The sequence below is a fragment of the Labeo rohita genome, chromosome 3 (genome assembly GCF_022985175.1).
Source record: "Labeo rohita strain BAU-BD-2019 chromosome 3, IGBB_LRoh.1.0, whole genome shotgun sequence".
Classification (NCBI taxonomy): Eukaryota; Metazoa; Chordata; class Actinopteri; order Cypriniformes; family Cyprinidae; genus Labeo; species Labeo rohita.
Genome location: NC_066871.1, coordinates 33,498,907 through 33,523,569, shown reverse-complemented (window position 1 = coordinate 33,523,569; position 24,663 = coordinate 33,498,907). Strand labels below are relative to the sequence as shown.

At 34.2% G+C, this 24,663-nt stretch overlaps 3 protein-coding genes across 7 annotated transcripts; 2 read left to right on the top strand and 1 right to left on the bottom strand.

The window, feature by feature from the left end:
• The first annotated feature begins 167 nt into the window (after nt 1-167).
• On the top strand, nt 168-7,429 carry mettl23 (methyltransferase like 23). Its single transcript, XM_051105541.1, has 5 exons — nt 168-536; nt 620-724; nt 4,952-5,189; nt 5,278-5,362; nt 6,659-7,429. Exons 1-5 carry the CDS (start codon nt 447-449, stop codon nt 6,807-6,809), a joined length of 669 nt encoding a protein of 222 aa, XP_050961498.1. The 5' UTR covers nt 168-446; the 3' UTR covers nt 6,810-7,429.
• Nucleotides 7,023-13,122, bottom strand: srsf2b (serine and arginine rich splicing factor 2b). Of its 5 annotated transcripts, none has more exons than XR_007827415.1 (4): nt 12,621-13,122; nt 8,921-9,516; nt 7,686-7,791; nt 7,023-7,220 (listed from the first exon to the last, which is right to left on the bottom strand). XR_007827415.1 is itself a non-coding variant. In XM_051105543.1 (3 exons), exons 1-2 carry the CDS (start codon nt 12,980-12,982, stop codon nt 9,228-9,230), a joined length of 651 nt encoding a protein of 216 aa, XP_050961500.1. In that variant the 5' UTR covers nt 12,983-13,122; the 3' UTR covers nt 7,023-9,053; nt 9,216-9,227. The 5 variants fall into 5 exon arrangements, 2 of the variants coding, with proteins under 2 accessions (XP_050961500.1, XP_050961499.1); XR_007827416.1 differs by having other exon boundaries at nt 9,216-9,516; XR_007827414.1 differs by having other exon boundaries at nt 7,686-9,516.
• Nucleotides 13,123-15,178: 2,056 nt separating this feature from the next.
• mfsd11 (major facilitator superfamily domain containing 11) lies at nt 15,179-23,934 on the top strand. Its single transcript, XM_051106550.1, has 14 exons — nt 15,179-15,358; nt 15,635-15,767; nt 15,882-15,937; nt 17,244-17,351; nt 17,449-17,528; nt 17,616-17,712; nt 17,793-17,851; nt 18,049-18,205; nt 18,325-18,365; nt 18,458-18,523; nt 21,233-21,358; nt 21,435-21,609; nt 21,696-21,831; nt 21,950-23,934. The coding sequence occupies exons 2-14, from the start codon at nt 15,672-15,674 to the stop codon at nt 22,109-22,111; spliced, it is 1,359 nt and encodes a 452-aa protein (XP_050962507.1). The 5' UTR covers nt 15,179-15,358; nt 15,635-15,671; the 3' UTR covers nt 22,112-23,934.
• The last annotated feature ends 729 nt before the right edge of the window (nt 23,935-24,663 follow it).

Below are 24,663 nucleotides of genomic sequence, written 5' to 3'. Positions count from 1 at the left end.
ACTGGAGGCCTTGTAGGTGTGTGTGCAGTTCTTTTGCTGCCGACAGTGCTATACGCAATACAGGAATCAAGTTATATTTATTTCAGAGAGGAAGGCGGTTGATATACTGAGGGTTTGGATAATAAACTAAAGTTAGATAACCTGGTGGCACTAGCAGCAAGCTTCTTTCACGCCTTATGGCGCAATCAAACTGCATAAGGCTTATGTCCCGCCCCCTAAGAATCTGATTGGCTGTCTGTTTCATAGTGGACTCTCAGTTTGGAAGCCGATTGGCTGTCAAGTGTACGAGTCTCTGCCCAGCAAACTGAGATCCAATAGAACGCCAGCAGTGAAAGAGACCGCCTAAAAATGCTGGTATGATTGGTTGAATAGATTTAATATCCGGAATTGTTTTGGAAAGCTGAAAATGTGGTACAAGTAGTGTAAGGTTAAACATCAACAGGAGCATGAATGAGTCTTTTCAAACGCTAGTAGAGAAATCATTCAGGTTTGAGGACTGTGGAGGCTCTCAGTCTTTAACTGTGTCTATTCCTGAGGTACAGCAAAGTTTTTAGTACTTTACAGAAATGATTAATTTAACATAATTGATAATCTGACAATAAACATTCTTATAATTCAGGTTCTTGATCCACAATATGGGATGTATGTTTGGCCCTGTGCGGTGGTGCTGTCACAGTATGTGTGGATGACAAGAAGTGAACTACAGCACAAGACTGTTCTTGAGGTAACTACGTCCCACTCACTACCCAAGTTCACATTTATGACTTTAAACAGTGGCAATCAGAGCTGGGTAGTAACTGATTACATGTAATCTAGATTACGTCATCAGATTCCAAAAATAAAGTACTTGTAATCAGACTACAGCTACTTTTTATGGATTATGTGATTACATATTATTTACACGATAACAATAAGTGATTAATAATTAATTGATTCTACCTAATTCCTCTTTTTCATCTTTTAAATATTAACTTCTGAAATAGCCTACTGCTTTATACATTCAGAAAGTCTTCCGGTTTTGTGGACATTCAGACGAAGATCAGTCATTATTCAGGTGGCGACACAGTATTTGACCAGTGATTTACAAAAATCATTTAAGAAGTGTTTTAACATTGCATCAGCTACTGATAAACACATTGGTTTTTATTTGAATGATCACTCTGTGTGTTATTTAGCTATGTATTTCTATGTCTTTAGAAGGATTAAACACATTAAAATGCACAAATTCACAAACTTTTTTTGTCATCTGATCACCTAATGATCATCTTTCACCTAATATATTTGGTTGAAGTACCCCTAAAATTTTAAAATAAATATTTTAATAATCATCACCAATGTTAATTGGTTCTCTGACATTGGTTATTGTCACATGACATGCAGGTAAACAAAAAAAAATGCTTTGTATTTTTTAGTAAGGTATTTATTTTGATTTTCAAATTATTTATTTTAATTTAACATTTTTATGATGTAATTAATTATTAGCTTTTTCATTAAACTCATGAACACCCTGCCATTCCTTCACAAACACCAGTTTGGGAAACCTTTGAAATAATATAATGTAGGGCTGTAGCTATCGATTATTTTAGTAATCGAGTATTCTACCGATTATTCCATCGATTAATCGAGTTATCGGATAAGAAGTTTTGCTTTATTAAAGAGCAATACTAAACATGCAAGAGAAAATAAGATAGGTCTCTTAAAATAAACAATTAATTTGTTTTCTTTTTAGAAAAATAAAAAAAATTATGGCTGAAATTGCATACATTAATAATGAAAATTAAATCCATTTAATGCATTTATTTGACAAATTACATTCAGAATACAAATATAACAATTAAAATATACATACATATACATATATACAAAAATCAATTTCACATTACTTTAGAAAAAGGTAAACATTACAACTTAAAACGAAGGCATAAATCATGAAATTGAGGCATTTAGATGAAGGCCTATTTACACACTATTTAATTCAGCTCAGAGGGACATGAATGCATTGAACTTGCAGTTACAAATGAAGAATTCAGATGCAAAAGCCTCTAAATCCATCTGATGTATTTCTTTAAAATGAGCATTTCTTTCTGGCTACTTTGTATAGGTTTCTATGTAAGTAATGGTACTTCTGATTGGGCTGAGGCTGGAATTTAGTGAGTTTGAAGTAAAAGTATTTGATGGATGTATAATATGTGTCAGGAGCATTCACACAGTATCATTATTTCATTTTTGACCAAGATGGCTTTTAGCTGGTTTTGCATCTGAACTCTTCAAATGCATACATAATATTTTGTTATTTTAAACAAAACATTGAATACTGATATTTACATGTATTTTTAAAATGAAGATACTTTACATGTGAAATCAAAACCGCCAGTAGGTGTCACCAAGTTACTGTTAACTGAGTTATTGCGATTGAACTGAATCATTTGTAATCATGCTGAGACACTCTTTGTTTGATATTGACTAACTTTCTAACTTTCTGTGTGTCACAGAGAGAGAATGATACAATCAACATAAATGGCACTTAGTCCTTCACAAAACATAGCTAACTTAGGGACATCATAACTAACCACCATTAATTTACGGTCCTAAATATGTCCAGCGTTTATCGGTTTGTGCGTCAGTAATAATGGTGCATGGGAAAACACAGTGTTCCATGTGCAGTTACAGTAAGTCTCTGTAAAAATAATTTGCCTTGATGATTTTTTTGTATTCGAGTTACTCAAGGAATCGTTTCAGCCCTAGTTTAATGCACTGTTGTTAATTACAACATATGTAATATTTCCTTACTCTTTGTATTTTTATGTCATTATGGTACAAGATTATCCAATTTAAATCGAGATAAACGAGTTAGGTCAAAAGTAATCTAAAAAAGTAATCTGATTACATTACCTAAATTGTAGTTAGTAACGTAATCCATTTTGTCACGTAATTTGGAATCAGTGCCAACCTAAAACATATGCTGTAATAGTTATGCAAACAACTATTATTCACTAGTATGTTTTATTTATTTACATTTTTTTAAAAACTTTGTAATGTGTACTTGAAATTTCATAACTGGACCTAAAACATCTCTCTGGTGGTGTATGCAGGACTTCCCCATCATTAAGTCTGCTTAAACCCCTCCCCTTTCTTACAATTGACTGCAAGCTCATGTCATTTTTGAGTGTCACGCCCACATCTCAACATCCAATCAACAACTGATGCACTTGAATCAAGTACCTGCCCTACATTTTTTGTTTTTCGATAATGCATTACACAGATTTATGAAGTCGAATTTAATAAAATAGGTACGCCAAACATTAACTAATTTTTGTTATGGGTCAGTTTGACCAACATATTTTTAAGTTCAAAATTAGCTGCACAGACACATGATCAAAACTATTTTTGGTTGTAACTACTTGTTATACAAAAACAAACAACCAAAAACACATGTTCAGAAGATGAGTGTTCAATTTCGAGTTAACTTCTAGTTTTAAATTTTATAATAAAACCTCATAAATGTAATTTATATTTTACCTTTTGAAAAGCTACATTTAAAGTTTTCTGTTTTTCCCTGACACTTTTTTTTAAAAGTGTTGATTTTTGGCAAATTTAATGGAAACCAGTGGGGCTCAATTTCACCAATGATAGCTCAAAGGTGTTTAGGAGCCAAAGCCAGAACATACTCGGAAAGTTCACTTTGGTGAGCTCTTTCGAAATTAAAGGATTAGTCCACTTCCAGAACAACAATTTACAGATAATTTACTCACCCTCTTGTCATCCAAGATGTTCATGTCTTTCTGACTTCAGTTGTAAAGAAATTATGGTTTTGGAGGAAAACATTTCAGCATTGTGACTTGGTAAGAACTAAATGACTCGAAAAAAGATTCGTTCATTTTGCTGAACGAGACTCAAAGGTCTGAGTCGCTAAAATGATCCGAACTTCCCATCACTACTACGAATCACGTCTAAGTTCATCATCTGTGTACTCCGGCTCAAAAGGTAGAGAATGGCGAAAAACTCTTATCTTCTAAACGTCTTATTTTCTCCTACAACTTCAGAATCATCTGACATCGTTGTACCTTTTTGTTTGTAAACAGCGTTTTATTTACTTGCACTTTGTTAGTCTTTGCGAGTTCACTTTGTAAACACTGGGTCTGTAGTTCCACGTGACCTTTCGACGTGATTCAATAGTACGTAGTGTCATGAATGCGCATCCCAGAGCCTGTGCTCTGTTTTGCTAGATAAGACCCTTCTTCCTCGGCTGGGATCGTTTAAAGCCTTTTGAAGCTGCATTTGAACTACATTTTGGTAGTTCAAAATCGGGGGCACAACTGAAGTCCATTATATGAAGAAAAATCCTGAAATGTTTTCCTCAAAAAATCATAATTTCTTTACGACTGAAGACAGAAAGACATGAACATCTTGGATGACAAGAGGGTGAGTTGTTTGTAAATTGCTGTTCTGGAAGTGGAGTTCCCCTTTAAAAAACAAACTCATAACGAACGTCTTTTTGGCCTGATTTTGTTCGAAATTACTTCACACCAGTTTGTTCCTTGATTTCACTTATCATTCATTTACCATTGTTCTTTTTTATTCTTATAGGACAGGGAATGTTGCGTTAGAGTGAAAGATTTCCTAATAGCTTCAAGCTGGTCATGTATTATGTTGCTGCTTGGTTTGAAACTGACTTCTGTTTGAACAGGTCTTTATACATTGCTACACTATTGACAGTAGACAATGGACCTTATTTTGCTTGTGAAATTTTGCTAATGTCAACAAAATTTGTACAGCCTTTCCAAAACATTTGTGTCAAAGCTTCCCATGCACATTCATGTTCCTAAATGAGAAAAGGGAGTCTAGAGTTCAAGAAGAAATAGTTTAGCCAGTGTTTCAAGCAAATCAAATTTGGACCAAATTGACCTGCAACACAATAGGCGGGTAATGAACAGTGTCCTGTTTGTTGCAGCTCGGTGCTGGAGTGAGTTTGCCTGGTGTGGTGGCCGCCAAGTGTGAAGCTCATGTGATTTTGTCAGACAGTGCTGAACTTCCTCTCTGCCTGAGAAACTGCAGACGCTCCTGTGAAGTCAACAACCTCCCCAACGTACCTGTGATCGGACTCACCTGGGGACAGGTATCACCAGAGCTTCTCTCACTGCCTCCTGTGGATATTATTCTGGGATCAGATGTTTTCTATGAACCTGAAGGCGAGTATTTTTTCCATGTTCTATTTAGTTTTTACTTCTTTATCTTACACAGGTTTGTAAACATTGAACAAAACATTGTTTTGGACAGATTTCGAAGATGTACTTGTGACCGTCTCATTTATTGTGAGGAGAAACCCTAATGCTCAATTCTGGACTACCTACCAGGAGAGAAGGTGATGTGACAAACATGCATTACTGACTGTAATTTAACTTCCATAAACACTTAAAATCCCACACTTTCTGACTGATTAATTTCTGACTTTTCTAGTCATTTGCGATTTTTGGATAAGGATTTTAAAATATGGTTTGAAAGAGACTACAAGAGCAATTTCTAACTTGCGTAATATTCAAGACTTAATAAATTCAAGACTTCTTTAAAGACCAGATAAAGAAATTTTAAGAAATAAACTGAAGCGAACAATACGTAAATATGTTCTTTAAATGTAAATGTCTAGGGAACTGAAAATAATTTGTATTAGCAACACTACAAAGTCTGAAAATACAACTTCTGACAGATTTCTACTACCTATTAATTTTACAATTTTACAAATAGTAATCATAATAATGATTATCCCAGCCACTAGAATATGGAAATAACTTTTACTGTGCCTTCTTATCACACTGTAAAAAAGGTGCTGTTCTTCATCAGCATTTGTCTTGTTTTCCAGTGCTAATGTCTAAAGATTCCCAAATCAAATACATTTATTAAGTCTTGTTTTCTGAAATTGATCAAAATGAAGTGAGGTTAGAAGTTAAACAAGAACAAATATCTGCCAGTGGTTTCAGAAAAGCAACTTAATTCAAAGGGGAATATGACACATTTTTTAATATCTGCTTGAAAGATATGTTCTTATTTTAAGCATAAACTTGCTTAAGTTTTAGTTTCCCAGAAAACAAGAATACATATCTTCATTTTGCCTCTCAAGTAAGCATATTCTGTTTTAAGGATATTTTGACAATTGTATTGGAAAACTGAGGAAGATACAGGCCTATGTTTTTATTTTTTTTATTTTTTGCAGTGCATGCAACATGATTCTAAGAATTTACTTTAATTTTCTGCTCTGACTTAAAGTAGAAGTCCACTTCCAGAACAACAATTCACAAATAATTTACTCACCCCCTTGTCATTCAAGATGTTCATGTCTTTCTTTAAATGCCTTTCTCTAAAACCACAATTTCTTAATGACTGAAGACAGAAAGACATGAACATCTTGGATGACAAGGGGGTGAGTAAATTATTTGTAAATTGTTGTTCTGGAAGTGGACTTCTCCTTTAAGACAGTATAAGACCTTAATTTGTGGAAAGATGAATTAGGACTTTTTAAAACCTGAAGGAATCTTGTAAAAATAATACCCTATAGTTTGTAACTGATAAGGGTACTATTAAAAGGGCTCTCCTTTCACAATTATTCATCATCCAAGATGCCTATTTAAAAACCAGTGCACTTTTTCCATTTCTATTTTTGCAGTGCGGACTGGTCCATAGACGCCTTGTTACACAAGTGGGATCTGAAGTGCATTAATGTTCCATTAGAAACATTTAATGCAAACAAAAACCATCTTGCTGGATCAACACTTCCAGGAAATCATACTGTACAAATGATGATTATAACAAGATAGAAGTTTTAACACATTTGTGTTTGAATTTTACAAACTTTTCTAATCCTCTCCAACTCCATCTTGTTTATTATAAACTATGCTAATATACACAAATTAAGCACATTTTGCAATGACACCAAGACAAAAGGATTTAATAGTTAATTTATTAAAGATCCAAAAATCAAGCAACAGAACAAACTTCATCGTATAGTTTTAAGATACTCCAATTTTCCAAATTGTGGAACAAAATTAAAGAACTTCATCAGACGACAGCATTTATGCCACCAAAAACTTATTTGCAGATGCTGCTTGATCTTGGCCACACCTGCAACAGCTGCAATCTGAAGAAAACCCGAAGCAGCCAAGCACTCAGCACTGCAACACCGGATCTTAACAGCTAACCAGCAAAACTCAACAGCTAGACAACTGCGCCTAGTGCACAAAAAATACACAAGACATTGGGTTAGAATCCAAATATCCCACACAAAGGGACAAATAAACTGGTTTAACATCAGGACTGTAATATACAGCAATCAGAACACAAGCTATTCATACTTTCCAAATGCAAAGCAGAATAATAAACTTAAAGCATTTGCAGATTTAAGTTTTTTCTCTTCTTCTTTTTTTTTTTTTTTTTTTTTTTTTACAAAAAAAGCCACATCTAAATGAATTTCTATATAGCGTTTAACAAAAGTTACACAATCGAGGTGCAGCTGGCACGCTCTGAACCATCACCAAAACAGCTTTACCTTAAAAGGCCAATAGAATTGTGATGCTCGTCCTACTCAACGAATTAAAAAGGACATAGACTTTTTTTTTTAAAAAACTCACTGAAAATAGGAACAATGTATAAAGAACAACTATGGAAGCTGGAATATGCCAATCTGTCATAATGACCTTTAGACCCATGTAGCCATTGTGTAGGTTTCAGGGGTTTCAAGACGAGGTTCCTCAGGCTGCAACCGAGGTCACACATGGAGAATCGCCCCAGGATGAGACAGACCTGAGAGAACACACAACTGTGGTCAGACATGTGATGAGACATCTGAAAATATGGAAATGAAAGATAGGAAAGAAGGGGAACAATTACACAGAGTACAGAGTCACTGGGAATCATGATGATACAGACAAATAACTTAAAAAAAAAAAAAAAAAGGTGACGCATGTAATATGTGACCCTGGATCACAAAGCCAGTCATAAGGGTCAGTTTTTCAAAACAGATTTTTACATCATCTGAAAGCTGAATAAATACATTTAAAAAAAAAAAGCTTTCCATTGATGTATGCTTTGTTATGATAGGACAATATTGGGCAGAGATACAACTATTTTAAAATCTGGAATCTGAGGGTGCAAAAAAATTAAAATACTGAGAAAATCACCTTTAAAGTTGTCCAAATAAAGTTCTTAGCAATGCATATTGCTAATCAAAAATTAAGTTTTGATATATTTACAGTAGGAATTTTACAAAATATCTTCATGGAACATGATCTTTACTTAATTTCCTAATAATTTTTGGCATAAAAGAAAAATTAATAATTTTGACCCATACAATGTATTTTTGGCTATTGCTACAAATATACCCCAGCGACTTAAGGTCACATATGTTAACAGCATCACACTAAAATGACTATGCAAGAGATTTCGGACAGTATCGTCTAGGGCTGGGCAGTAAGACGTCCACGCACATGTGCTTATAATGGTCATTTTACAATAGCTTCATGTGTGTCTCATCCAATCAGAATTATCATATTGATCTTATAATGTTTTATAGTTTGTTTTTAATACTTTAGTTTTTAACTAGTGTTACATAATGCTAAACCATTTTGCATCCAAAGAGTGATGATAGTGTATTTTTTTAATTTATTTTTTATAGAATTATATTTTAATGATAAAATTTATGTAAATGTCTGATATATATATATATATTTAGTGTATCAAAATAAATAAATACATAATAAAAAGCACAGTAGAGTACTTTTATACTATGTCTATGATATAAAATTACTCATACCTTAATGCAATTATGATGTTTATATACATTTCCAGCTTTAATTAAGCAGCTGGCAGCAATTTTGTGTTTATTACTTTTTCTAAGGCAGGACGACGTCTGTCCGTTGTCTCGTACACGTACCTCAGCACCACCAAAACACCCATCTGCTTCAAAGCAACCCCAACAGGAGCAGGTAGCTGGATCACATACACCTCTACCAGCTCAAACTGCACCACACAGCCCTGCTTTTACATTGCCATACTGGATTCAGCAGCTTGGAGGAAACAATTCCACATTGAGTTCAACAGCATTGTTAAAGCAGAACCAAAACCTGCTGTGCAAGTCAATTTTTAACCAATGCGATGCGTCTGTATTCCTAAATTCCTGCACAGTATTCCAGTGAATTTTAGCACGGTTAGGTGTCGTGTATCCTTACCAATAAAGAGTTTTAGGAAGCAGATCCTTCTTCCCCAGCAGACTTTGGTTGGCTTTTAGACCTCGACCTGGACTTGGAGTCTCTGTTCGACGCAGGTGTGCGGCTTCTAGACCGGGACCTGGATTTGGATCGTGAACGTGACCTAGACCTAGACCTAGACCTGGAAGGAGACTTGGATTTCTTCTTGCGAGGAGTGTATGACTTGGAGCGAGAGTGGGAATAGGAGCGTGAACGTGACCTGCTGTAACGGGAACGAGAGCGGCTTCTGCTTCTGGAACGGCTGCGTCTACGACGCCTCGGACTGTGGATGGAAATGAAGAAAATCAGCGATTATTGAATACAGACCTGCAGTCACTCACTTTGTTCCACTGATGAAAGAGCTGCTTTGAACTAATCAGCTGAATGAATGATTCAATGACTCACTTTTTGAAGAGGGAAGATTTAGGGGGCATTTACATGACAGTTTTCAACTAAAAATGGAAAACTTTTTATGCATGTTGGCTGTTCATTTACACAACAGCGTTCTGGATGACTGAAATTGCAAACTTTCAAAAACAAGTTTTCAAAGCACAAGTTCAGTTTGTAAAAGCATGTGCATGCATTTTACATCTTCAAACTATAGGAACATGCATAGGAGCATAGTGTGTCTTTACAGAGTGACATCGATATTGGATCATTTTGACAATGTTGTCGTCTATACCCAAAACATTTCTGTTTTTCGTATAATATTTGTTGTGTAAACACACCCTTAATTTCACTTTGAAAATCAGTGTTGGGGTAACGCATTACAAGTAATGCAAGTTACATAATCAGATTACTTTTTCCAAGTAACTACACTGTAAAAAATAAAAAACACAATTTGTTGAGTCAGCTTAAAATAATTTGTTACCTTGCTGCCTTAAAATTTTAAGTTCAGTCAACTAAAATAAGTTTAGTCAACTTGAAATGTTAAGTTGGACTAAGTAACAACTTAGATATTTGTGTTTGTTAAACTTAACAGATGGGTAAGTAACCCAGCTGCCGAAAAATTTTAAGTTGATTCAAATCAAATATCTAAGTTGTCACTTAGTATAATTTAACATTTCAAGTTGAATAAACTTTTTTTGAGTTGACTGAACTTAAAATTTTAAGGCAGCCAGGTTACAAATTATTTTAAGTAGACTCAGCAAATTGTTTTTTACAGTGTAGGAAATTAATGCATTACTTTTAATTTACAAGAAAATATCGGAGTTACTTTTTCAAAAAGTAACCAAACGCATTACTTTCCATAAAAAGTAACTAAGTAATGCAATTAGTTCCTTTTTAGGGAATAATGCAATTTTGTAATGCATCACTTTTAAAAGTAACTTTCACCAACACAGCTATTTATGCGATTGTAATTGCAGCGTAAATCTTTCATGTCCTCTGATCGAGCTGCATTAAACAAAACAGTCTGTGTAAATATAGCAAAAGAAAGAAAGAAAAAGAAAAAGATTAACATGTGAAATGTTAATCAATAATCTTATAACTAGTTTTCTGTGATAAATATGCCAATGGCTGAAAGGGTTTTCATGGACTAAAACTAAAAATTACTTATGTGTACTGACTAGAAAATGTGACCCTGTACCACACAAAATCAGTCATACACTGTAAAAAATGATTAGTTGACACAGCTTGACTTAGTCAAGTCATTTTGTTGCATTGACTTTAAGTTTAGCAAACACTAGGTGTTATGTTCACTCAACTTATATGTAGTTGTTGAAATAACTTGCAGTAAATTGAGCCAACAAACTGTATCAATTAAAAAGCATGTTGTAGCCAATCAGAAATAATCCATGGCTCCCATCATGCATTGTGGCATGAGTAAATTATGAGCTGAATTGTCTTTGTAATTTCTTTTATTCTTACTACTTTCTTTTGTTTTTGTTGTTTTTATGTGACTTTTTAGTAGCTTGTTTTGTGATGTTCAGAGTTGATCTGTTTATCTGAATATGCTGTTTGTCACCATTGTTGAGATTCATACACTGGTTCTTGATGTCTGTGTGCACCTAAACAAAGAGACTTCTTCAGAAAGTTTTTTTTTTTTTTTTAAATTACAACAGCTTGTAAGACATTCTCCTAAAACGTATAAAAAAGACAGGATCTTTTGTTGTGGAATCACAAGGCTGACACTAATTATTCAAGACAATCTTTATTTGACTATAATCACTGCATTTGTTTGAGTCTCCAAATGAGTTCAATGATTCAGGTCAAAAAATGATTACGTTAAAACATAATCATCACCACCTGATGACTTGTGCTCTTGGCTTGTCTGGCTGTTTTAACACAGTCACAGTAGCCAAAGAAAATTTAAAGTTAAAAATGTAAGTGTCAAGAGCCCAACTAATGCAAATACTGACCACTATAATGGTTGCTTAAAAATTGTGATTTTTCTCCTGTGGTGATTCTGCTTGTTAACATCAGGTGTCTTTAATAATGATCAGTCATCACTTAATTAATCATTAATTATCTGTGTCTATCTCAACTTCGTTAAAAAAGTATGTCATCATGACGTAGAGTATCTGGCACATGTGCATTACACAGAAAGTTAATAGAACTTATGTTTTGTTGTTATATGAACATGTTATTTTAAGTTTTCAGTTCTTATTTAAGTTGGGGTTGTTCCAACTCATCCTAATGTGTAGTGAGACACTGCAAGTTGACAGGACATGATTTAACTTGTCCACCTGACTAAAACTCAGAATCATTTTTTACAGTGTATGTCATAATTTCCATTGCTTTCCATGTATGCATGTTTTATTTATTTATTTATTTTTGTTCGTTTGTTTGTTTTTAGGATAGGACAATATTTGGTCAAGATACAACAATTAAAAAAAAAAATCTGGAATCTGAGTCTGCAAAAAAAAAAAAAAAATCAAAATACTGAGAAAAATCACAGTTAAAGTTGTCCAAATAAAGTTCTGGCAATGCATGTTACTAATCAAAAAAATAAGTTTTGATATATTTACAGTAGGAAATTCACAAAATGACTTAATGGAACATGATTTTTACTTAATATCCCAATGATTTTTGGCATAAAAGAAAAATCGATAATTCTGACCCATACAATCTGGCTATTATACCTGTGCTACTTATGGCTGGTTTTGTGGTCCAGTGTCACAAATGTGTTTTCATGGGCTACAACTAAACACAATTACTTAATGTCTTTCTTTTCTGACTAGAAAATACTATGGAGTTCAGACTTTTTGATATCTGATTAAAACAGGCTGAGACAGAAATGTGATAAATATTCCAAATGTCAGGTGCAGTAGACAGTTTTGGTGCTGCTAGTAAGGTTATCACTTGAAAAAGACGGGTCATTCATCACTTTGAAACAAGTTGTTATTTTCATAGACAGAGATTTTCTCTGACATGTTATTGTTTTACCTCCGGCTGCGGCGGCTGTGTCCGCTGTGTCTTCTAGCGGTTCCTCCGCCGCGGCGGCCGCCGTAGTAGGAGTCGGGCGGTCTGCCATAGCGGGCCATCTGAACCCGCAGCTCTCGCCCGTCCAGAATCGCTCCATCCATCGCGTCCATTGCATCCTCGGCGTCCCTCTTGTCGTGAAAGCGCACGAAGGCGAACCCCCGGCTCTCTTTTGTGTATCGATCTCTGGGAATATAAACGTCGCCAACTCTGCCGTACTTTTCAAAGACGCGCCGCAGTGTCTCCGGAGACGTGCGATACGTTAAGTTATCCACTTTTAACGAAGTCATGCCCTCTATGTCGGGCGGAAGCCTGCCGTAACTCATTTTAATAAACGTAAGTACAGCAAACGTCAAGAACTCACTTCGCTTGGGGTCTGCAGATAAAGTCGACTCGCGTATTCCAGCACAAAAACAAACACTAGTTGCCGCTAAAGCGCAGCACAACCTTCCAAAATGGCGCGTTCAGTAGTTCTAAAATCCGGAAGAGAATGTAGTCCACTGCGGGTTTAGAATAGAATTCTTATGCGTTTTTTAATTGAATAAACATTGTACAGTCTTGGGAAAAGTTACTTTTAAAAATAATTCATTACAATATTGCGTTACTCACTAAAAAGTAACTAATAACATAACGTTACTTTTTATGGAAAGTAAAGCATTACGTTACTTTTGCTTTTCTTTTTAAATCTGGGCGGGGCTTGCTTGTTTGTTTTTAATATTAAAACGTAAAAATGTAAAAGCCCTTTCACCCCAAAAGCCTCAGGCTGAAGTTCAACACTCTTTAGCAATAAAAAAAAGAAGAACAAATGTTAATTTATCTTTAGTAATTTTTGCTTATTATGGTTGAATTGGATCATCAAAGGTCAGCAGCAAATAAAATGGGATTAAATAGAGGATATTTGTATTGTTTACCATATTTAATTAGTGCAAGTTTGCGCATATTGCATTTGCATTTCATTGCTGAGTTGCATTTCACTGTTTTTATTCATTTTGAGAAATATTGGATATATATATATATATATATATATGTATGTATATGTGTGTGTGTGTGTGTGTGTGCTTGTTTTTGCTACATTGTGGGGACCAAATGTCCCCACAAGGATAGTAAAACCTGAAATTTTTTGACATTCACCGGCCTGCGGTCCCCACAATGTTAAAAAATGATTAAAAATAGTAAATGATGTTTATCTGAAAGTGTAACTATGCAAACATGTTTTCTATGAGGGCTAGTTTAGGGTTAGGGTAGGGTTAGGGGATAGACAATATCGTTTGGTCAGTATAAAATCTATAGAAGTCTAAGGAAAGTCCCCACAATTCACAAAAACAAACATGCGTGTGTGTGTGTGTGTGTATGTATATATATATATACATATATATATATATATAAAGCCATCTCGGTCAAAAATGAGATAATGATACCGAGTGAATGCTCTCGACACGTATTATATGTCCATCAAATACTTTTTCTTCAAACTCACTAAAATACCAGCCTCAATCAGAAGTACCGGTACTTACATAGAAACCTATACATCTGAGCCTGATAAAAATGCATTTTTTAAAGAAAGACGTCAGATGGATTTAGCTGGTTTTGCATCTGAACTCTTCATATATATATATATATATATATATATATATTTTTTTTTTTTTTTTTTTGTGTGTGTGTGTGTGTGTGTGTGAGTGAGTGAACGCATGTTCATATTTATTCTAGAACTAAAGTAACATCTTACTCCCAGTTTCTCTCAACACATGGACAGGAGAGCTTTCAATCAATAAACATTAATAAATAATAAATAAATAAATAAATCCTAATACTGATCAGTAAAATGGAAAATCAGGAAAATGGAATGTGGAATAAAAATATCAAATATCAATAGTCAACAAAACCTATTAATTTGTAAATGCAAATGCAAAATTTAATTTGGACAATTTTAAAGACAATTTTCTCAATATTTAAATTTTTTTGCACCCTCAGATTCCAGATTTTCAAATAGTTAAGTTTTAGGCAAATATTGTCATATTCTAACAAACCATACATCAATGGAAAGCTTATTTATTCAGCTAATTTCAGATAATGTGTAAAATTTACCCTTATGACTGGTTTTGTGGTTTAGGGTCACATATATGTCAACTAATTAAATAAAAGCATTTTAAAGCCTCGTTAGAATATTCAGTGATGTCAAAAAGCATATTTCAGAGTCTTAGAACACTGAATATTTTCATCGTTGTACGTTTCTGTATCTCAAATCACAATATAACTGGATAAGTACAAGGCCAAAATAAAATGCAGTTTTAAGTTTTTTAATTTAATAAATTTAAATAAAGATTTGTTTAATGAATAGTAATACAAAAATACAGTATGTTGGATAAAAAAAGTTTAAAGGTGTACTTTTTTAATTTATAGGGTTAGGTTGGATTAACATTATATGCAACATCATTTTGAGGTTAGCTTTTTTGTTCTAAACGTAAAAACAACACTACCCACAAATCAATTTAGTGGAGACTAAGCATGACGTCACCATCAGCTGATAGATGTCACATGACAGGCGATTTTGAGTTCAGAGACAGACAGAGCTTTTCGGAGAAGACGGAAACGACTATATTTTTACGTTTACCAGCTTTACAAAATGTTGTTTTCCATATCGAAATAGGTGTGAGTTAGCACATTATGATTTAGCGGTTTACATCAGCGCACCCAACTAATCGGTAAGTTTTTCTGAGCACAATTACTATTGCTGTCGCTCTCAAATCAGTAGCCGAAGTGATATGAGTAATCATTTATTAATAATACATTGTTCAATGAAACAGGTGATTTTTTCCCCCATTACACATGTAGTACAATAACCGTTTCGATATAAATGAGGGCTGTTTGATCTCATGAGGAAGCAGTGATCATACAGCATACTGAAAATAGCCTGGTCACGTTTTTAACCAGTTGTGTTAGGTGTCACCTGACTTTAATGCCGTTTGTGTTTTGACTAGTCTCAGGTTGTCATCGAGCTAAAGACTGTACGCCAACATGAGTCCCGAAGGAAAGACCCTGCTCAACATCATAATCCTGGGCTTGGGGTTCATGGTTATGTTCACTGCCTTTGGCACCTGCGGAAATATTGAAGTAGGTTTTGAGCTTTTTCAGACTTAGAAATGCTTGATGTGGTGAATGTTATAGTATCACATATGGCTAGGCTTATAAGCATGTATTCAAACCACTTTTCCATCACTTTTTCAGCAAACCGTAATAAAGGGTTTCAACAGTACAGAGTTTCATGGAAGTGGCTACACAAGGTATTCGTTTTCTTCGTTTCTTCCTTCTGTCAACAGAGCAACAGCTTTTATACTGTAGAGTACAACGGTGGCCACCTACTTTTTCAGTGGCCTTGGTGCCAGAACTATCTTTCTCATTCGCTTTTTTCAATAGGTATTAAAAAACTTGAATAAAAACCCAGCCGGATCCCAGATGACACATAACATTAGAGACAGTGTTGAAAAGATACAGTTGTGAGACTGGGTATTTGACTTATTTCATGCAAATGACATTGTTTATACGTATACATACATTTTAATTGAAGTGTAGGGTAAAATTTCCACATACGCACGTATATGCAATGAATGGGATTGTTACTTTCAGAATCCCACAGTTGTGCCCTGTTTCTAAGTCATGTGACATGTTTTGAGCTCTGTATCCTTTTTGAATGAGATCTATGATGGCTGATTTAAAGATGAAGATTGGGTCATCTGACGTTGTGCTGTAAGCTAATGAATCTCTCTTTGACCTCAGAGGTTATGTAACAAAGAAGCACTGTCTATTCTCAAAAAAAAAAGAGAAATAGAGAAATGAATGCAGTTTGCATGTGACCCTGTCAACAGTTACGACACTTTTTTAAAACAGACTCCATAGTTTTTTCCACTGAGGAATGTTATCATTTTGTATTTTATTTTTATTTTATTTTATTATTATTTTGTGTGTGTGTGTGTGTATGTATGTGGTTAAAAATTAACATGAATGATATGCTAATACTTTATCTGGTGGATTTATCAGAATATTATCATGACTGTGATGTTAGGGCAGTTGTAACACTGGTCATGAAATTTAATTTGTATGTTTTTTGAATTTTTAAATTGTTTAATGAACCGTATTAATCTATTTTTGTATTATAAATACATATTAATATTGATTTTTCTTTTTAGGTGTGTACATATGTGAGATATATTGGGTTATTATTATTATTTTTATTATTTAATGTGTTATTCGATCCCCTCTAACCACTGAAAGATAGCCGATTGTATCTTTCTCTATTCATGGTTTAATTAAACTCTTTGATCTAGTTTAGTTATGTACATATTTGAGTGGTATTATTACTGTTGTCACATGTTTATTTTATACCAAGATATGACAGATGGATTTGTATTTGTTTATTAGTTATGAGAAACAAGGTTACAATAGCCCCTTCTGTAAATAAAAAGTAATAACCAATACAATTATTTTTCACTTTGACCTTTTTTTTATATATATAAAACAGTTGTATTTACTTTTATGATCATTATTAGTTAAAATACCACCCTTAACACATTTCTCATATTTCTCTTCTAGCATGGCGATTATCTATGCCGTATTCTCTGCCTCTAACCTTATAGCGCCTTCAGTGATAGCTGTCATTGGACCTCAGTTGTCTTTGTTTTTTAGTGGACTTGTTTACAGGTAAGTGCCTGAAAGACTTAATTTAATAATAGTAGTAGTAATTTAGTAATAAATTAGTAATTTATAATTAAGTATTTAATATAATCCTCTCTTTTAGTGGTTATATTGCTGTTTTCATTCATCCTTACACCTCGTCATTCTACACTTTATCCGTATTGCTCGGAATTGCAGCTGCAGGTGAGATTTCAATCGTTTTTCAGTTATGAAATCGTATTATGAAGCAACACATTCTCTAAAACGTTCTGCTAACTTTGTGTCTTGCAGTGCTCTGGACGGCCCAGGGGAATCTGCTCACCATCAACTCCAAAGATTCCACCATTGGGAGAAACAGTGGAATATTTTGGGCGTTGATGCAGTTTAGGTACATCCTGCTTGTTGTCATGAAGTATGTGTCGAAGGAAAAAGAGAACATGAGGAACAATGATTTTCTTTTATTCACAGCTTATTCTTTGGTAATCTCTACATATATTTTGCCTGGCGTGGCAAGAGTCACATAACAGGTGAGTGTGTTTTGGTGGGAATCACCCCACAACTAAAAATAGATTGTAACAATAATTATTGGTTGAAATAAATGAATTGTTTGCTTTTTTTGTAACAAAAAGATACTGTAAAAGACGCATCAGTACAAAATAATTTCTAAATGGTTAGACTGAATTATAGTTAAATAAAGCTGAAAATCATTGTTTCCTGTTTTCAGATAAGGACCGCCAGACGGTTTTCATCACACTCACAGTCATCAGCCTGGTAGGCAACTTCCTTTTTTTTCTGATCCAGCGGCCAGACCCAGAACCCGCACCTACTGAGGCCTCTGAGTCACTTCTACAAGCAGATATCTCTGATGGCAGCACAGCTGTGTAAGTGTATATTTTTATGCACTTCTGCAAGTCAAGACATTTTTCTGGATGAGTTTAATCATATTATATTGTGTCTTTTTTTCCTTTGCCTTGTTTCCTGTACTTGTTACTCTTTTAAGGCCATCACAAAGTCTGTGCTCCCAGGCAATCGATGCATTCAGTAAGTGGCACTAAAATATATATAAAAAAAAAATTAAACTGTGTTTTTAAAGCATATTATTAACTTATTAATCTCTTATCTCATTTCAACAGAGAAATCCATACAGCTGGCTATGACCAAAGAGATGCTTTTGCTGAGTATACCCTTTGCGTACTCTGGTAAGTTCAGTCTCTCAAAGGAAAATCCATGTGTTAATAAGCAGTGGTAATTCACTCCATGATGACAGATAAAGAAAGCGGATTATAAAATAAAGAGGGCCCAAAATAGAACCATGGGGGACCCCTTTAGTAGCAGGGGGAATTTGTTATTTTAGATGCTAATGATGTTTTTAAAGCTGCGGTCCTTACATTCTTTGTCTTACCCTGAATCACTACAGTACACCTATAATAAGTTTTTATATTGTGACTATTTTACACTGGTTCTGGTAGAAACTGCTGCAGAGTAGCCCAGTACTTGCATGACTCTTCATAGACATAAAGAGAAGTAGCTATAGTGTTCTTCAAGATTACGAAACAAACGAGAGCCCAAAACAGAACCCTGGGGGACCCCTTTAATAGCAGGGGGGATTTGTTCTTCTAGATACTAAAAATGTATTTGTTAATAATAATGTACAGTATATAATCTGTGTGGTAGCAATGGTAATTCATACCGTGATGACAGATAAAGAAAGCAGATTATGAAAAACGAGGGCCCAAAACAGAACCCTGGGGGACCCCTTTAGTAGCAGGCGGGATTTGTTCTTCTAGATACTAAAAATGTATTTGTTAATAATAATATACACTATATAATATGTGTAGTAGCAGTGGTAATTCACTCCATGATGACAGATAAAGAAAGCAGATTATGAAATGAGAAGGGCCCAAAACAGAACCCTGGGGGACCCCTTTAGTAGCAGAGGGAATTAATTTTTTTTAGATACTAAAAATGTAATTAATAATAATAATGTACAGTATATAATCTGTGTGGTAGCAGTCGTAATTCACACCATAATGAAAGATAAAGAAGCAGATTATGAAAAAAACGAGAGCCCAAAACAGAACCCTGGGGGACCCCTTTAGTAACGGGGGATTTGTTCTTATAGATACTAAAAATGTATTTGTTAATTTGTTCTTATAGATACTAAAAATGTATTTAATAATAATAATATACACTATATAATCTGTGTTGTAGCAGTGGTAATTCATACCATCGTGACAGATAAAGCAAGCAGATTATGAAAAATGAGGGCCCAAAACAGAACCCTGGGGGACCCCTTTAGTAACGGGGGATTTGTTCTTCTACATACTAAAAATGTATTTGTTAAAAATAATATACACTATATAATCTGTGTGGTAGCAGTGGTAATTCACTCCATGATGACAGATAAAGAAAGCAGATTATGAAATGAAAAAGGCCCAAAACAGAACCTTGGGGGACCCCTTTAGTAGCAGAGGGAATATATATATTTTTTTCAGACACTAAAAATGTAATTAATAATAATAATGTACAGTATATAATCTGTATGGTAGCAGTGGTAATTCACTCCATGATGACAGATAAAGAAAGCAGATTATGAAATGAAAAGGGCCCAAAACAGAACCTTGAGGGAACCCCTTTAGTAGCAGAGGGAATTAATTTTTTTAGACACTAAAAATGTAATTAATATTAATAATAATGTACAGTATATAATCCGTGTGGTAGCAGTGGTAATTCACTCTATGATGACAGATACAGAAAGCAGATTATGAAAAAAAACGAGAGCCCAAAACAGAACCCTGGGGGACCCTTTTAGTAGCAGGGGAGATTTGTTCTTCTACATACTAAAAATGTATTTAATAATAATAATAATAATAATTAATAATAATATACACTGTATAATCTGTGTTGTAGTAGTGGTAATTCATACCATGATGACAGATACAGAAAGCAGATTATGAAAAACGAGGGCCCAAAACAGAACTCTGGGGGACCCCTTTAGTAGCAGGGGGATTTGTTCTATAATAATAATGTATTTTTTTTATTATTAATAAAAATAATAATAATAATAATAATAATATATAGGGATGCACAGAAATTTCAACCACCAATTATTATGATTAAACATAAAAAGAAATAATAAAAATTATAATTAAATTATCGGCCAAAAATGGCATTTTTTGTTTTTGGCTAAAAGAGAAAAATGGTTGAAAATATGATCCAAAAATATATGCCGCGCGGCACCACCCAGCAGTGTTCAGCATGCAGGTTTTACTCTCCTTCTAGCTGTTGTGCAAAATCTGCTCAATAACAACCAACTGGACATTTCTATGTAGTATACTTGTTCTTGTACTGTAACATGGCAACACTGGTAAAACGGCGCTACCCTCTCGTTCACTAACCTGACATTTTCTGTCCAGTTTTATTAAGTTACTTAACCAATAATAAAATTATTGGTTTACTGGCTTGTGTTTTTAAAAAATATTATCATTAAAATTTGGTGCTGTCAATCAATTAGTCGTGATTAATCGCATCCAAAATAAAAGTGTTTGTTTACATAATATATATGTGTGTACTGTGTGTATTTATTATGTATATATAAATACACACACATGCATGAATATATTTAAGCAAAAATGTTATGTTTATATATTAAATATATTTAGATGTAATATTAATTATATGAATAAAAATATATACATGTAAATTCAAAATATACTATGTGTGTTTATATATACATAATAAATACAAAATAAAATACACAGTACACGCATATATTATGTAAAAAAAAACTTTTTTGGATGTGATTAATCATGATTAATCATTTGACAGCGCTATTAAAATTGTTTAATTAAAAAGTTTTACAAAATTGAACTGTAATGTTGAGACCGTGTGGTTGCCTATCTGTCCAGGTCTCGAGCTCACCTTTTACAGTGGGGTGTACGGGACATGTTTAGGGGCCATGACTCAATTTGGAGACAGCGCCAAGGGTCTTATCGGCCTCTCTGGAATTTTGATTGGTGTTGGTGAAATACTTGGTAAGTCAGTGCATTGCAACTATTGTGCTTCTCTATGAACATGGCAGATGTAATAAACAGTTCTCTGTTTAACCAGGAGGGGGAGTATTTGGCATCCTGGATAAGTGTAATCGTTACGGCAGAAACCCAGTGGTGTTTTTTGGCCTGTTTGTCCATATTGTGGCATTCTACCTCATCTTCCTCAACATAGCCAGCGATGCTCCCGTGGCCCCAGAGGAAGGCACACAAATGAAAGCTTTCATCCAACCCAGGTAAAAGACAACAGTGCTGGACTTTCCAACAAGGATGAGCATAAAAACACCCTAGCTGTTTATTAACACTTTTCTTGTTTTGTCAGCGTGATTGTTGCGCTGATATGCAGTTTCCTGCTGGGTCTGGGTGATAGTTGCTTCAACACTCAGCTCATCAGCATTGTGGGCTTCTTGTTTAGAGAAGACAGTGCCCCAGCATTCGCAGTCTTTAAATTTGTACAGGTTTGAACCTTCCTTTGATTCAAGAGTATATTGATATTCCTATGGTTTTGTGAGATTTAGGAATCAGTCTTTGGAAAAATGTCCCATGACGTTATATTTCTTGCTCCTCTCTCTGCAGTCCATCACAGCTGCCGTGGCCTTCTTCTACAGCAACTACCTTCTCCTACACTGGCAGCTGCTTATCATGGTGGTGATGGGTTTCCTAGGCACTATTACTTTCTTTTTGGTGGAGTGGAGCGTTGGCAACATTCGACGGGACTCTGATTATGACAGTATCTGAATGGAAAAGTTAGAAGGACTGAAGTGCCAGAACTACCACCTCATCTCCAGCCTCAGTGAGCAGATCTACAAGCCATCCTCCATGGCCATTTTCCTCCTTGGTTTAGCTCTTAAGACGTCTCCTGTGGAAGCGACTAGTTCATGTATCCATTCTCCTTTTCAATCGGCTGCGTAGACTCTTTTCTTTACTTGCACTTAAAATGTTTACTCCTCAGATGGGATCAAGGATCAGAGGCTGTAATGCAATAAAAGGTTTGTTCACATTTTTAAGTTTTCACATAGCATTATACTGTGCAACGCTAGAAACCTAGAACTATGGGCTAATTCTTTTTCAGTGCTTATTTTCTGGAACATTAAACAAGAAGCAATTTACAGTAGACATAATTCACTCAAAAATTAAACCTCTGTCATGATTTACTTACCCTCAGGTTGTTTCAAACCCGAAGGGGGAATTTTCTGAAGACTCTTCATGCAGCTCTTTTCATCACAGTTCATAGTGACCAATTTTGTATGTGTCGTCAATAGTGCTGTCAAACGATTAATCGCATCCAAAATATAATTTTTTACACAATATATTTGTGTGTACTGTGTATATTTATTAAGTATATATAAATGCACACACATGCATGGATACATTTAAATAATGTTATGTTTACATATTTATTGTATTTATATATAGTATTAATTTAAAAATTAAATACATGTAAATATTTTTAAAATATAGATACTGGATGTATGTGTATTTATATACACAGTACACACACACACACATACATAAGTAAACAAAAACATTCATTTTGGATGCGATTAACGAACACAACTTACTAGTTTGAGGATAAGATTTGTGAGCCGGGGCCTAAGTTGACCTAAATTTCAGTCTGATTCTCAACTAACTATTATATGGCATCAGAAGTCTTAGAATATAGAGAATTAGATGTATTTTTGGCCCATTTTGGAGACTGACAAATGTGGTCATTTTGAATTTTGTCATTTGGAAAAGAGATGTGTGAAGATTCAGCTTTTTTTCCATGTAAACTAAACATGAGGTTATGTAAATGAAGACAGTTTTTTTTTTTAGGTGAACTGCTCCTTTAAGTATGTATTATTTAAAATCAGATATCGTAGAGGAGTCATAGTGCAAATGCAATAAATGATTGAGCAATGCAACATCATTTAAATGTACACTACTTACGCTGTAAGACTATATATGAGAAATATGATTAAGGACAGTTTTAATCTTTCACGACTACATATTCGGTATCAACGTGAAACACTCAAAGCACAGTCAGTAGTTAAATTAAAATGTCTTGTTTATTTTAATTCTTTTTGCCAGTTTCTTTTTTTTTTTTAAGAACACAATTTTGCCAAAGATTTATGCACTCTTTTTGTAGAAATTTGCTTTATTTTTTTTTAAAGTTTGACCTTGTTTGTTTGTGTGAAGTGAGCAATTATGTCAATGAATCTGATCGCTGATATAATCAATAGAAATTAGAGATGGAATGATTTGGGTATCTTTTTTTTCGTAATTGCACCTGTATCAAGCTGGGTTTAACTCAGCATGTCATTGTAAATGTTAACGCATTGAGAAAGGGTTCGGAAAGACACTTTCTTAATACATTCACAATACATATTTTACGAGCTCATTTGCATGGGAGTAGGAGCTACATGTACATTATTATGGCGCAAACGGTTCGCCTTCATTTGGTTCAGAGCAATCTACAGGATGTTGAGGGAAAATGTGACGAATATCTGGTCAAATACTTGAATGTATTGTACTGTAAAAATGGTAATGGCACCTGGATATTCTGTTTTCTTTTATAAAAATATGTATATATATGGGATTAAAATCCTTTTTGAGCCTTTGACTCTTGCTTACATCTTTTTGTCGGTTTTATTATACAGTTTATTATACAGTACACAAGTGTTTATTGTGGGACAATAACAAATTTATATAGAAATCACTTAATCGCGATTAATTGCATCCAAAACAAAAGTTAGTGTTTACATAATATTAAATATGTAAATATGTGTGTGTGTATTTATATATACATATAACTATACACACAACACATACATATATGAAAAGTTAGATGCGATTAAAAGTGATTAATCGATTTGACATTTATTTATTTATATATATTTATATATATATATATATATATATATATATATTAGGGATGAGCGAGTACAGCATTATCTGTATCTGTATCTGTTAACCATATGAATTATCTGTATCTGTATCTGTACTCGGAGTGGGCGGGGCATAACCCGGAAGTGGGTGGGATTTAACCTGGAAGTGGGTCATGTTGTATTGAAATGGGCGGGGCTTTAACCGGTATGTTATTTTAAGCATGCAATTGATATGGCTTGATCAGAAATTGTTATATTTATTGCTGATTAGAAAACTATTTACATGACAGCATCAGCATTGAGCTTCAGATCAGTGGTTTTGATCATGATAACAAACGAACTATATACAGAATAAGTTTTGCAACAATGAATACAACACATGCGGTTGCAATTATGAAGTAAAATGTAATGAACAAGAGTTTT

Excerpts from the sequence above, each read along its gene's own strand:
- mettl23 (XM_051105541.1), top strand. The coding sequence starts at position 447 with ATGAATGAGTCTTTTCAAACGCTAGTAGAGAAATCATTCAGGTTTGAG. Across the intron at positions 537-619 it reads TAACTGTGTCTATTCCTGAG|GTTCTTGATCCACAATATGG; the intron begins GTACAGCAAAGT and ends CTTATAATTCAG. Across the intron at positions 5,190-5,277 it reads TGTTTTCTATGAACCTGAAG|ATTTCGAAGATGTACTTGTG; the intron begins GCGAGTATTTTT and ends TGTTTTGGACAG.
- srsf2b (XM_051105542.1), bottom strand. The coding sequence starts at position 12,982 with ATGAGTTACGGCAGGCTTCCGCCCGACATAGAGGGCATGACTTCGTTA. Across the intron at positions 9,517-12,620 it reads CACAGCCGCCGCAGCCGGAG|TCCGAGGCGTCGTAGACGCA; the intron begins GTAAAACAATAA and ends TTCCATCCACAG.
- mfsd11 (XM_051106550.1), top strand. The coding sequence starts at position 15,672 with ATGAGTCCCGAAGGAAAGACCCTGCTCAACATCATAATCCTGGGCTTG. Across the intron at positions 18,366-18,457 it reads CCAGGCAATCGATGCATTCA|AGAAATCCATACAGCTGGCT; the intron begins GTAAGTGGCACT and ends TCATTTCAACAG. Across the intron at positions 18,524-21,232 it reads TATACCCTTTGCGTACTCTG|GTCTCGAGCTCACCTTTTAC; the intron begins GTAAGTTCAGTC and ends CTATCTGTCCAG.